Raw genomic sequence first — 12,530 nt, forward strand, 5'->3', positions numbered from 1 at the left:
AAAGAAACTATTCAAATGAATTTATTTCTTCAGAGAAGTCCCTGAAAAAGTAGTTCTTAAAATTCATCTAAAAAAAGTTTCCACAAAAATTGAAAAAATCATTTGATTTTAAAATTCAGTCCAATAGATTTTTTTTCGAAGATTTGTTTATTCGATTCCCTCGTTCAATTCTACCACTTCACCATTGAATGACTATTGATAAGAATTACTGAACAACTGAAGCCAAAACCCCTAACTCTGAAATGAAAGTGACATTCATCAAGCGTGCAATGTATTTTTCTAACATTCAGCTCCACCAGAATGAGAAAAAACAAGTACTTAACGTCAACTGATGAATTTTGAAATTCTAAAACCCTGAAATTTTGTACATCATTTCAACGATCACATCGCTGGCTTCAGTTGGGCGAGGAAGACCCTATGCCGTTATCTTCCGGAGAAAATAGTGTCTAATGAATTGCGGAATTTTTACTTCCTGTTGATAGTTCATAGAGAAGAGTGGGGCAAAATGAAATGATTGTTTAACACAACTGAGGAAACTTTTTTTTGTTGGTTTAATTGAGGGTCAAATGAGCTTCAGGATTTTTGGAGGTGAGGGTCATTTGACCCTCAACCCTGAACATTCTGAAGGCCTTTTGATACTCAAGGCCAGTTGACCCACAATTAAAAACAAAAATAAAAATTTACCGAATATTTTTTTAGATGAGGGTCAATCGTTTTAAGGGTCTAATGGCCCTTGAGGACGTTTAGGGTTGAGGGTCATTTGACCCTTATAGCAATTTGACCCTCGACCTTGAATGTTTTCAGTCTTTTGACTCAAGACCATTTGACCCTTAAATAAAAACGAAAAGAAAAATTTCGCAAACATTATTTTTAGGTGAGGGTCAATGGTTTTAAGGGCCAAATGGCCCTTAAGAACGTCTAGGACTGACGGTCAAATGGTCTTGGAGGTCGTTTGACCCTTAAGAAAATTTAACCCTCATCTCCGAAGGTCATTAAGGATTGTTTGACCCTCAAAACCATTTAAATGTCAACTTAAAACAAAAAAAAGGTTCCTGAATATTTTTATAGTCGAGGGGCAATGGTGTCAAGGGTCAAACGACCCTTGCAGACGTTTGGGGTTGAGGGTCAACCGAGCTTTAAGAACGTTGAGAGTTGATGGTAGAATGGTTTTGAGGGTAAAACAGCCCTTAAAAAGGTTCAAGTTTGAAGTCAAATGGTCTTGAAGGTCGTTTGACCTCTAAGATAATTTAACCCTCATCTTCAAACGTCATTAAGGACTGTTTGACCCTCAAGACCATTCGAACCTCAACTAAAAACAAAAACAAATGGTTCCTGAATATTGTTTTTTAGTTGAGGGTCAAACGACCCTTGAGAAGGTTAAGGTTGAGGGTCAAATGGTCTTGAGAGTCAAAGGACCCTCAATCACCCTTGTAAATGAGGGTCAAAAATCTTATGAAAGTTTAGGGTCAAGGGTCAAACAATCCTAATGATCGTTTGACCCTCGGTTAAAAAACAAGTCTTTTCAATCATTTTTAAATCGTGGTTTTACCTAGTATTTCATTTTGCCCCAGTCTACCTTAATTTCGTACTAGTAGTATGTGAATCCTCCAAGTATAGAATTCATTATTCAATTTCCATAATTGAACATCACAGTAAAATAATTTTCATCTGTATTAAAATACTTTTTAACGGCTGTTAAAGCCTCCAGCATTGAAAATTTCTGTAAAAAAACTCACTATCCATGTTTTATCTTTACTTCAATCGCCTGATAATTATGAAAAATAGTTCTACACCTGAAGGATCACAATAGTATAAAGATATTTAATTAATAAATTCAGAACTCAAATAGTTAAGAACCAAATTTATAATACATTTTTTAAGTTTTTAAGAAAAATACAAGATTTTTCGCATTTATCACTCAATCATGACTTTATCATTAATAAAAAAAATCATTATGAGATCTCACACTCAGTGGAATGAGTGTCAGTCACACCACGACTGCTCGAGAAAATGAAAATCGAACAATTTCAGAGATTTTTTTTATTATTATTTAACATAAATAGAAAAGAGGGACTAAGGAATTTGAACAAATAGTTGAGTTCATTTTTCTGTATCTAGTTGAATGATTTGTGAAGATATTTACAATGATGTGCTATTACTTTAATCGACAATTTGAAATGCAGAACTGAATTGTTCGGAAATTTGTCCAGAGAATAATGCATAATGAAACGTAATGTGAAGATGCAATTGGTTTTCATGCACGAGTACTCAATTGTTATTCAATCGCAATAATGCAATATGTTCATTGCAATGTATGGAATAAATTTGATTTTAACTTTCATGGAATAAATCTGTTTTTCATAACTTTGTCAATTTTTTTTTTGCAAAATATGTTTTATTTCATTTTTTTGTCTTATAAAGAGATTGAGACTTTACGAACTGGAATTAGTCGTAAAATTGGAAAAATATTGATTTTTCGGATAATTTTTTGGAAGGTCAAACGTTTTCGTGGGTCAAACAACATTAAAGGGCGTTTAGGGTTGAGGGTCAAATAGGCTTGAAGGTCGGTTGACCCTCAAGACGATTTGACCCTCAGCCAAAAATGAAATGATTATTCAGAAAACTTTTTCTGTTATTTTGTTTTTTAGTTGAGCCATTCGAAGGTAAAATGGTCTTTGCAATCGTTGGATCCATTCGAGGGTCAAGTGGATTTTGAAATAGTTTGACCCATTGGAGGGTTAAATAGCTTTTGCAAACATTTGACCCATTTGATTATCAAGTGGTCTTTGGAATCTTTTGACCCATTTGAAGGGCAAATGGTCTGCAATAGTTTGACCCATTTGAAGGTCAAATGGTCTTTGAATAGTCTGATTTAAGGGTCAAATGGAATCTGAAATAGTTTGACCCATTCGAGGGTCAAATGGAATTTGAAATAGCCTGACCCATTGGAGTGTCAAATTGCTTCTGCAATCCTTTGACCCATTTGAGGGTCAAATGGAATTTGAAATAGTTTGACCCATTGGTGTGTCAAATTGCTTTTGCAGTCCTTGGACCCATTTGATTATCAAATTGTTTTTGGAATCGTTTAACCCATTTGAAGGTCAAATGGTCTTTGCAATCGTTTGACCCATTTAAAGGTCAAATACAATCTGACATAGTTTGACCCATTTGAGGGTCAAATGGAATTTGAAATAGTCTGACCCATTGGAGTGTCAAATTGCTTCTGTAATCCTTTGACCCATTTGAGGGTCAAATGGAATTTGAAATAGTTTGACCCATTGGTGTGTCAAATTGCTTTTGCAGTCCTTGGACCCATTTGATTATCAAATTGTTTTTGGAATCGTTTAACCCATTTGAAGGTCAAATGGTCTTTGCAATCGTTTGACCCATTTAAAGGTCAAATAGAATCTGACATAGTTTGACCCATTTGAGGGTCAAATGGAATTTGAAATAGTCTGACCCATTGGAGTATCAAATTGCTTTTGCAATCCTTTGACCCATTTGAGGGTCCAAAGGAATTTGAAATAGTTTGACCCATTGGAGTATTAAATGGCTTTTGCAATCCTTTGACCCATTTAATTATCAAATTGTCTTTGGAATTTGACCCATTTGAGGGTCAAATGTAATTTGACGTAGTTTGACCCATTTGAGGGTAAAATGGCTTTTGCAATCCTTTGATCCATTTGATTATCAAATGGTCTTTGGAATCGTTTGACCATCAAAACCATTTGACCCTCAACTGAAATTTAAAAAAATTTCCCTGAATTTTTATTTCATCTTCAATTGAGGGTCAAATGGTCCTCAGGGTTATTATTTCACCCTCAATGAAAAGGTCTCTGAATTTCAAGTATTTATTTTCCCTTTAAAAAAAACTCTTTCCATCGCCTTCAAACTCCAAAAGACATCCAAAAAAATCCTTCTGCTCCATCTCAAAGAAATACCGGAAGTCTCCAATTTTTTCCAGAACACAAGAGTCTTGGATGCAACTCGTCATGACTATTCACACCCAATCACTTCACCTCCTGTACCCAGGGTTCGGATTGCCCCCAGTGGCACCACTGCCAGCATGACTGAGGAATGCCAAGTGTCCTTTTGGGCATTTGTTAGCGTAATGTCCCTTCGTCCCACATTTGTAACACGTCACCTCCTCCAGGGGCTTCTGGGGCCCTCGAGGGGGTGGACCATTGTGCATGCTCATGTGGTAGTTGTGTTGATGGGGTCCACCACCTTCCAGCTCCTGTCTCACTTGTGCCTCACGCACCTCAGCTGGCATTTTGTTGCAGTAAATCGCTTTGTGGCCACCTTCGCCGCAAAAGTGACACGTTATCATCACTTTTTTACCCTCTTTCGGCTGCATATCTTGAACTGCTGGCAGCTCGAATCTTGGGCTGGATGGAGAGAAGGTATCATTCATGAGGGAAATTTATTTTTTTATTAATTTAGGAATTCATTGGTGGAACGGAAAGGAAAAATTGTGGATGTTAATCGTTTTTTAGAGGCGTTTTTGCTAATTATCTGGAAACAGGTGGTTTTAGGAAGAAATGTGTTTAGACCTTTTTTGTAGCTGAGAAAATTCCCCACGAGAAATATCTTATGAATTTTTCTCGTAGACCCATCCATTATCGAGATTTTTCAACATAACAAATTATTCATTTTCATGAGTTCACGATATTTTTTGTTAATTCTCTCAGTCAATTAATTTTAGACAAAAAATCAAGAGATGTCTTTTATATCTGGCTAAATATCTATGTACAAAGGCAACTAATTACCAAGAAAATTAAACATTCATGAAGTTCTGATTAATTTAATAATTAATTGCTAGAACTCAACGAGAAAATTGACTTTAATCACTTTCTTACTATAATTTTTCTTAATTATCTCGAAAACTATTAATTTCAGGAGGAAACGTGTCCTGACCTTTTTTGTAGCTGAGAAAATTCCCCACGAAAAATGTTTCATGACATTTTCTCCTAAAGCCACCCAATATCGAGATATTTCAACATGAAAAATTATCAATTTTCACCAGTTTGTCACAGCGATTTTTGTCAACTACCCCAAAAGCATTTAATTGTAAACAAAATATCCGCTGACTAAAACCACTAGTTCCCAACATAATCAGACATTAATGAGCATGTACGACTCTAGAACACCTACGACAAGGATCACATCGCAGGGCAAAAATCTGACGAAGAAAACTCACTGCATGAATTTGCAACTGGAGCCATCAGGACAAAATCCAGCTAGATAGGCCATACAGAGGACTCGTCTGACGTGTCTGTGACGACAGAGTGGACCGTGCCTGCAGAAGCCTCTATCATACCAGGGACAGTCTCGGACTTTAGTCTCGGGGTCTATGTGCAAAAATGGGCACTCCTTGTTGTGGCAGGCGTCTGCAATTTAATTTTAAATTAACATCACCTGTTTCGAGTTATATGGGAATTTGCACAAGAACCATTTAATGTCTTGATCATCATCGCTATATACTGTAACTGGATCTAAGCGATGTAAAATAGCGATAAAAAAAGAAGAATATGAGAGATTTGAATGCGTTATTTTATTCATCGTTTTTTTTGCATTTAATCCTCGGTTTGTGGGTAATAAACGTTTGACTAGAATTATGAGTCACAAAAACGTTGATGTCTTCTGAACCAATGATGCGATTTTTAAAAGTCTTTTCATTTCAAAGCTTGATGGAAAATGTTCAAGAGGAAAAAAAATCGTCTGAATTCACTCTGCCAAACTCGAGATATTGACGTGTGAAGATATGATTTGAAAAGAATTTTTTTCAGCTTATGATTTCAATTTTTGTGAATGAAATAATTGCTTCATTGAATCATAATTTTTTATACTAGAATTCTGAATATAGTTGAGAACAAGAAGTCTTAAATATTATGAATTTATGAATTGAAATCAATTTTTTAAACTTCAAAATTGAAAAATTTAGAAATCATGATATTATAAAATTGTTAATATCTGCCGAACAAACGATGCGATTTTCAAAAGTCTGATTTCATTTCAAAGCTTCATAAAAAATTTTCAAAATAAAAAAAAAATCGGCGAATTTTGCTCTGCCAATTTTGAGATATTGACTCTCACAAATTTAATTTAAATGATTTTATTAGAAAGAGAATTTTTTTCCTCTTATGATTTGAATTTTTGTGAATGAAATAATTGCTTCATTGAATCATAATTTTTTATACTAGAATTCTGAATATAGTTGAGAACAATAAGTCTTAAATATTATGAATTTAAAATTGAGATCATTTTTTTAAACTTCAAAATTGAAAAATTTAGAAATCACGATATTATAAAATTGTTAATATCTGCCGAACAAATGATGCGATTTTCAAAAGTCTGATTTCATTTCAAAGCTTCATAAAAAATTTTCAAAATAAAAAAAAAATCGGCGAATTTTGCTCTGCCAATTTTGAGATATTGACTCTCACAAATTTAATTTAAATGATTTTATTAGAAAGAGAATTTTTTTCCTCTTATGATTTGAATTTTTGTGAATGAAATAATTGCTTCATTGAATCATAATTTTTTATACTAGAATTCTGAATATAGTTGAGAACAAGAAGTCTTAAATATTATGAATTTATGAATTGAAATCAATTTTTTAAACTTCAAAATTGAAAAATTTAGAAATCATGATATTATAAAATTGTTAATATCTGCCGAACAAATGATGCGATTTTCAAAAGTCTGATTTCATTTCAAAGCTTCATAAAAAATTTTCAAAATAAAAAAAAAATCGGCGATTTTTGCTCTGCCAATTTTGAGATATTGACTCTCACAAATTTAATTTAAATGATTTTATTAGAAAGCGAATTTTTTTCCTCTTATGATTTCAATTTTTGTGAATGAAATAATTCCTTCATTGAATCATAATTTGTCATACTAGAATTCTGAATATAGTTGAGAACAATAAGTCTTAAATATTATGGATTTAAAATTGAAATCATTTTTTTAAACTTCAAAATTGAAAAATTTAGAAATCACGATATTATAAAATTGTTAATATCTGCCGAACAAACGATGCGATTTTCAAAGGTCTGATTTCATTTCAAAGCTCGATAAAAACTCTTCAAAATGAAGAAAAAAGCGTCTGAATTCACTCAGCCAATCTCGAGATATTGGCCCCCAAAGCCCTGGCTTTTGACGTAAAAAATTCAGAAATTGTGTAACTCTCGAATTTTTAGCTTTTCAATTTGTTGAATAGCTCCAGTAATGACAAAATAATACAGAGAATTGTTTCGAGGAGCTGCAGTGATGGAGTTACTCACTAAACCTGGAGTAGAAGTAGCACTCTGGCATTTTCGTCATGTCATATTCATGGAGAAATTCGCACTGATCTCCCTTTTTGCAAAGTCCTCGAAGCCAGTGCTTGCAGACGATAGTTCTGTCCCCTCTGACATGTCTGAATGGGCACGACCCACCCTTGTTGCAGGCTCCACGGGGGTAAAATTGACAGACAGCGGCAGTGGATTCTATAATTAATTTCATTCGTGAAATGTCAATCATCAAATTCATCATCGATTCCATACCCGTAAATAAACATAAACATAACCTATAACCCGTCAACCTACTGTCCATGCCGGTGAACGGCAGCGGAAGGGCTCCATACTGCTCATCCAGGGCGATCTCAATATCAAACTTGAGATGATCAACATTGGCCACTATGTACTCCATCTCCACCCACAAACACTCCAAAAAACCAAACAACTCAAAAAAACACAAAACAACAGTTCTATTCTGCACAATTCCGTTCTAATCTTCCGGACAACTCGTGTCTCGTGTTCGATGGGAACTCGATCACTCGATTCCTCCGAATGTCGATACTCCACAGTCTGATAATCGATATTTTTATCGATACTTTTCCGGGTCGATTTATCGATATTTCCACTTCAATCGATATTTAATGCAAATTTATTCAATTGTTGTTTATTCAATTTTCTTTCATTTATTTTTATAAAATTTGCGAATTTAAACAATTTTTCAATTTTTTTGTTGCTGTTTAGGAGTTAGAGTCTTGAGGGTCAAATGGGAGAGACAGGCGGAGGGGTCAAGAGGGTCAAATCGGAGAGCGAGCGAAGGGATCACGTCCCTCCCATTAGGCTCTTAACGTTTGACCCTTCCGATTAGTCTGCTTGTCTCTCCCGTTTACCCTCAAGACTGTTTGACCCTAAAAAACATTTCACTCTTCATTATTTTTTTGAATAGTAGAGCTGGGAAAAAGTTATCTGGATTTTGTTACACATTCATCTCCCGCCTCCTTGTTTTACGCTCCCTTAAATTGACCCTTACACCCCTAAAACTCCCCTAAATCCAATGTAATCGATATTCTTGGGGTGCGATATATCGACCTCTCGATTTCAAAGATCGACTCATTTTTTCCTGCCTCCGCTTTTGCCCAACACTCCCCTAAATTGACCCGCACACCAGAACCGATCAATTAGCCCCTCGTGTATAGATATTCCAAATTTTTATTTTTTTCCTCATTGAAGTAGTTTTGAAGAAAATTGCGAGCTAATAAAAAACATTTGCTAGTTAGTACTTTTTTTAAAATAAATTTTTGAAAAATCACCCCTGAAAAAAAAGGCGTTATCCCCCCTATTTCATTATTTCCAAAAAATTTTATCACCAATCGGTAGCAAATTGTTTGAAGATTTTTGCGAGTTAAGAAAAAATCATCAATGCACTCCTATTATTGTGTAAATTAACAATTCCAATTTCAACTGAAAACCAGAATTGATAACCAGAGTTTGTAGCAGAAATGTCAGACAAGATGATGTCTGTTTTCAATTGAAAAGCGCAATTGTGACAACATTGTCCAGTGGGGTCTAGGAGTCTCCCCTGGTTCAAAACCATCTTTAGAGGCCCTAGAACGCCATTTCTCGGCCCGCTCTTTCATTTGAGCGCAAAAAAACATTCATATTTTGTCCGACATCTCTGCTACAAACTCGGGCCTTCAATTGAAAGCCCGAGTTGAAGACCCGAGTTTGTAGCAAAGATGTCAGACAAGATATGAATGTTTTTTTGGGCTCAAACGAAAGAGCGGGTCGAGAAATGGCGTGCTAGGACCTCTAAAGATGGTTTTGAACCAGGGGAGACTCCTAGACCCCAATGTTCTATACATACTCCTAGACCCCATTGTCCTCCTAGACAATGTTGTCACAACTCTGCTTTTCAATTGAAAACAGACATCATCTTTAGAGACATTTGTCATGTTTAGAGGCCCTAGCACGCCATTTCTCGACCCGCTCTTTCATTTGAGCCCAAAAAAACATTCATATCTTGTCTGACATCTTTGCTACAAACTCGGGTCTTCAACTCGGGCTTTCAATTGAAGGCCCGAGTTGTAGACCCGAGTTTGTAGCAGCGATGTCAGACAAGATATGAATGTTTTTTTGGGCTCAAATGAAAGAGCGGGTCGAGAAATGACGTGCTAGAGCCTCTAAACATGATAAATGTCTCTAAAGATGATGTCTGTTTTCAATTGAAAAGCAGAGTTGTGACATCGTTGTCTAGGAGGACAATGGGGTCTAGGAGTATGTATAGAACATTGGGTACCGAGTACCCAAAAAAGTACTAACTAGAAAATGTTTTTTATTAGCTCGCAATTTTCTTCAAAACTACTTCAATGAGGAAAAAAATGAAAATTTGGAATATCTATACATGAGGGGCTAATTGATCGGATCTNGTTGTGACATCGTTGTCTAGGAGGACAATGGGGTCTAGGAGTATGTATAGAACATTGGGTACCGAGTACCCAAAAAAGTACTAACTAGAAAATGTTTTTTATTAGCTCGCAATTTTCTTCAACACTACTTCAATGAGGAAAAAAATGAAAATTTGGAATATCTATACATGAGGGGCTAATTGATCGAATCTCTCACACCCCTAAAAATCTTCTAATAAATCGAGCCTAATCGACATTTTTCAGCGCGATTTATCGACTTATCGATTCTAAAGATCGACTCATTTTTTTCAACCGGCCCATTTTGCCCCACACTCCCCTAAAAGGACTCCCCCCCCCACAAAATCCCCTGAATCGAATCTAATCGACATTTTCAGCGCGATATATCGACTTATCGATTCTAAAGACCGACTAATTTTTTCCCCCGCCTCATTTCGCTCCATACTCTCCTAAATCGACTCCCTCCCCTAAAAGAATTCCCTAAATCAAATCTAATCGACATTTCTCCGTTCGATATATCAACCTTTCGATTGCAAAGATCGACTCATTTTTTCCAACCGCCCCATTTTACCCGCACTCCCCTAAACTAACCGTCAAACCCCTAAAAATCCCCTAAATCGAATCTAATCGATAGTATTTCAGCGCGATATATCGACCTATCGATGCGAAAGATCGACTTATTTTTTCCAACCGCCCCACTTTGCCCTATGCTCCCCAAAATCGACCCCCACCCCCAAAAAAATCCCTTAAATCGAATCTAATCGATATTTTTCAGTGCGATACATCGACTTATCGATTCTAAAGATCGACCCATACTTCCCAAAATCTACCCCCACCCCTAAGAAAAATCCCCTAAATTAAACCTAATCGATGTATTCCCTCGCGATACATCGACTCGACCGCTATCGACTCAACCCATCGACACAATCTCCCCCTCGCCCCAAAAACAGTCTCCCGTCGGGTTCCGCCATCTGCCCGAGACTCGCCGCAACTCCCCTCGCTGCACACACGACACACGCTATAAAAAACGGCAGGTGTCGACGTCCCTCCAGTAGTCACCCGCGGGTTATCGCCGAGGGTAGTCAATCACCCCGGTCGCCGCACATCGCTAGATGCGATTAAAAAAACCAAAAAAAAAACCCGTCACGAGAACAATTCCGCGGAAAATTTCTCGAACCGATTTCACTCCGAAATTTTCCTCTCGCGCAACGTTCAATCGCCGCGCCCCAGACACTCTGTCCCGTTATACCGACGAAAGATTGAACATTCCTCCGAGAAGAGGCAGTCCCTCTCACCTCCCGTGAGGTTCGGTCAGCGCACGAGAAGCCGGCGAATAACGCGGACTGATTGTGAGTCATACCGCAACGCGTTCATGTGTGTCCGGTGCTGATCTGCTGTTCTGTGAGGTTTTTCGCTTGTGTTTAGGGTGTCGGGGGGGGGTTTCGGAGGGCTTTGCGATCCGTCGAGGCGATTTTCCAGGTGAAGTTCAGTCAGAAACGAGAGGATTACGGATTATTTCTAGGCACAGGTAGGTCTGGGGCACCATGAGGTTCAGGTATTCAGAGGGGGTTCGGGAGGATTTTTTTCGGAGGTTCGAGGATGAGATCGCATGTGTGACGACAGCGCGCGCATGGTGTTCACACGGTTTGGGCGTCGCGGTTTCGATGGAGAACGAGGACGAACGGTTCGTCAAATAGTTGCGGGGGGGGGTATTTTTGCGAGCGGATGAGAGCTTTGGAATCGTTGAAATTCCAGTTTTGGATTTTTTGGATTCAATTGATCGCCAATGAAGCGATGGAATTTACTCTTTTCTGTTCAAATGTAAATTAAGTTCATGTATTAATTTTTGAGACGTTTAGAGTTTTTGCAAAAATCGGTTCTCCCGCGATGACTCAAAAATGTTCTGAATGCGTTGAATGATGGCTTAAAAATTGTTTTGATGTATGATTAGTGAAAATTAATAAAAAATAAATGGTAATAAAAATTGTTTATGATCATTTTTGCAAGTTTCTAATTTTTCGATAATTTCCCTGGGAATGAATTTTCCGACGGTTTCTTCAAACATGAAGTTTCAAATTCATTCAATTAAGTATTAATTAAGTTTTTCTAATACCGATTTATCGAAGTTTCAAGATAATATAGATAACAGCATTCTTTCATTTGATTTATACAAGAATTTTCACAAGAAATCTAACACAATTGATTGAAGAAGAAGTATAATTCAATTGAGCAAAATAATATGAAACGATAAATGATGTACGATAGAAGAAAATGATGTGCAAAATGACCATTGGGAAGCATATTGTTAATTTGTTAGCAATAATAGATATTATATAAAGAAAAAATATCAATAGAATAGAAAGTTGAATAGAAAAATCAAATTATATTCTCCATTGAACATTTTTATAAAAAAAATAAACAAACTGCGTAATTTGTCAATAGAATCGGCCAAAAACTAATAGAAATTCAATGGAATTTTCTAACGAATTCGCTGTTTTTCTAGCAAAATTTTTGCTGCTTATCTCCTTCATCATCTCCACACGTGGGATTGGCCGTTGAACCTCTTGTAAGAGCGATTGACTGATTGATTGATTTATTGATTGATTGATTGATTGGAGATGTATTCGCTACATTTTGTTGTACAAAGTAAAATAACGATAAAGTCATTGAGCGGGAAAAAATTTAATGGAAAGAGAAAGAGAGAACGTCATGCTATCAGCAAATAATGTGACAAAAGAAAGAGAGAGGGAGAGAGCGAGAAACTTTTAGCGCGAAGGGGAATTGGAGCAGCTGATCGAAAGGCATACCTTGCGTTTCCGTTGATAGTCTG

The 12,530-nt window shown here is 36.6% G+C and overlaps 1 protein-coding gene across 1 annotated transcript; it reads right to left on the minus strand.

Moving 5' to 3' along the window:
• Positions 1-1,884: 1,884 nt before the first annotated feature.
• LOC107043656 (cleavage and polyadenylation specificity factor subunit 4) lies at positions 1,885-7,797 on the minus strand. Its single transcript, XM_015265234.2, has 4 exons — positions 7,590-7,797; positions 7,287-7,490; positions 5,201-5,390; positions 1,885-4,388 (listed from the first exon to the last, which is right to left on the minus strand). Exons 1-4 carry the CDS (start codon positions 7,690-7,692, stop codon positions 4,016-4,018), a joined length of 870 nt encoding a protein of 289 aa, XP_015120720.1. The 5' UTR covers positions 7,693-7,797; the 3' UTR covers positions 1,885-4,015.
• Between the last annotated feature and the right edge of the window lie 4,733 nt (positions 7,798-12,530).

The sequence above is a fragment of the Diachasma alloeum genome, unplaced genomic scaffold (assembly GCF_001412515.2).
Source record: "Diachasma alloeum isolate Michigan unplaced genomic scaffold, Dall2.0 Dall_scaffold_00608, whole genome shotgun sequence".
Taxonomy (NCBI): domain Eukaryota; kingdom Metazoa; phylum Arthropoda; class Insecta; order Hymenoptera; family Braconidae; genus Diachasma; species Diachasma alloeum.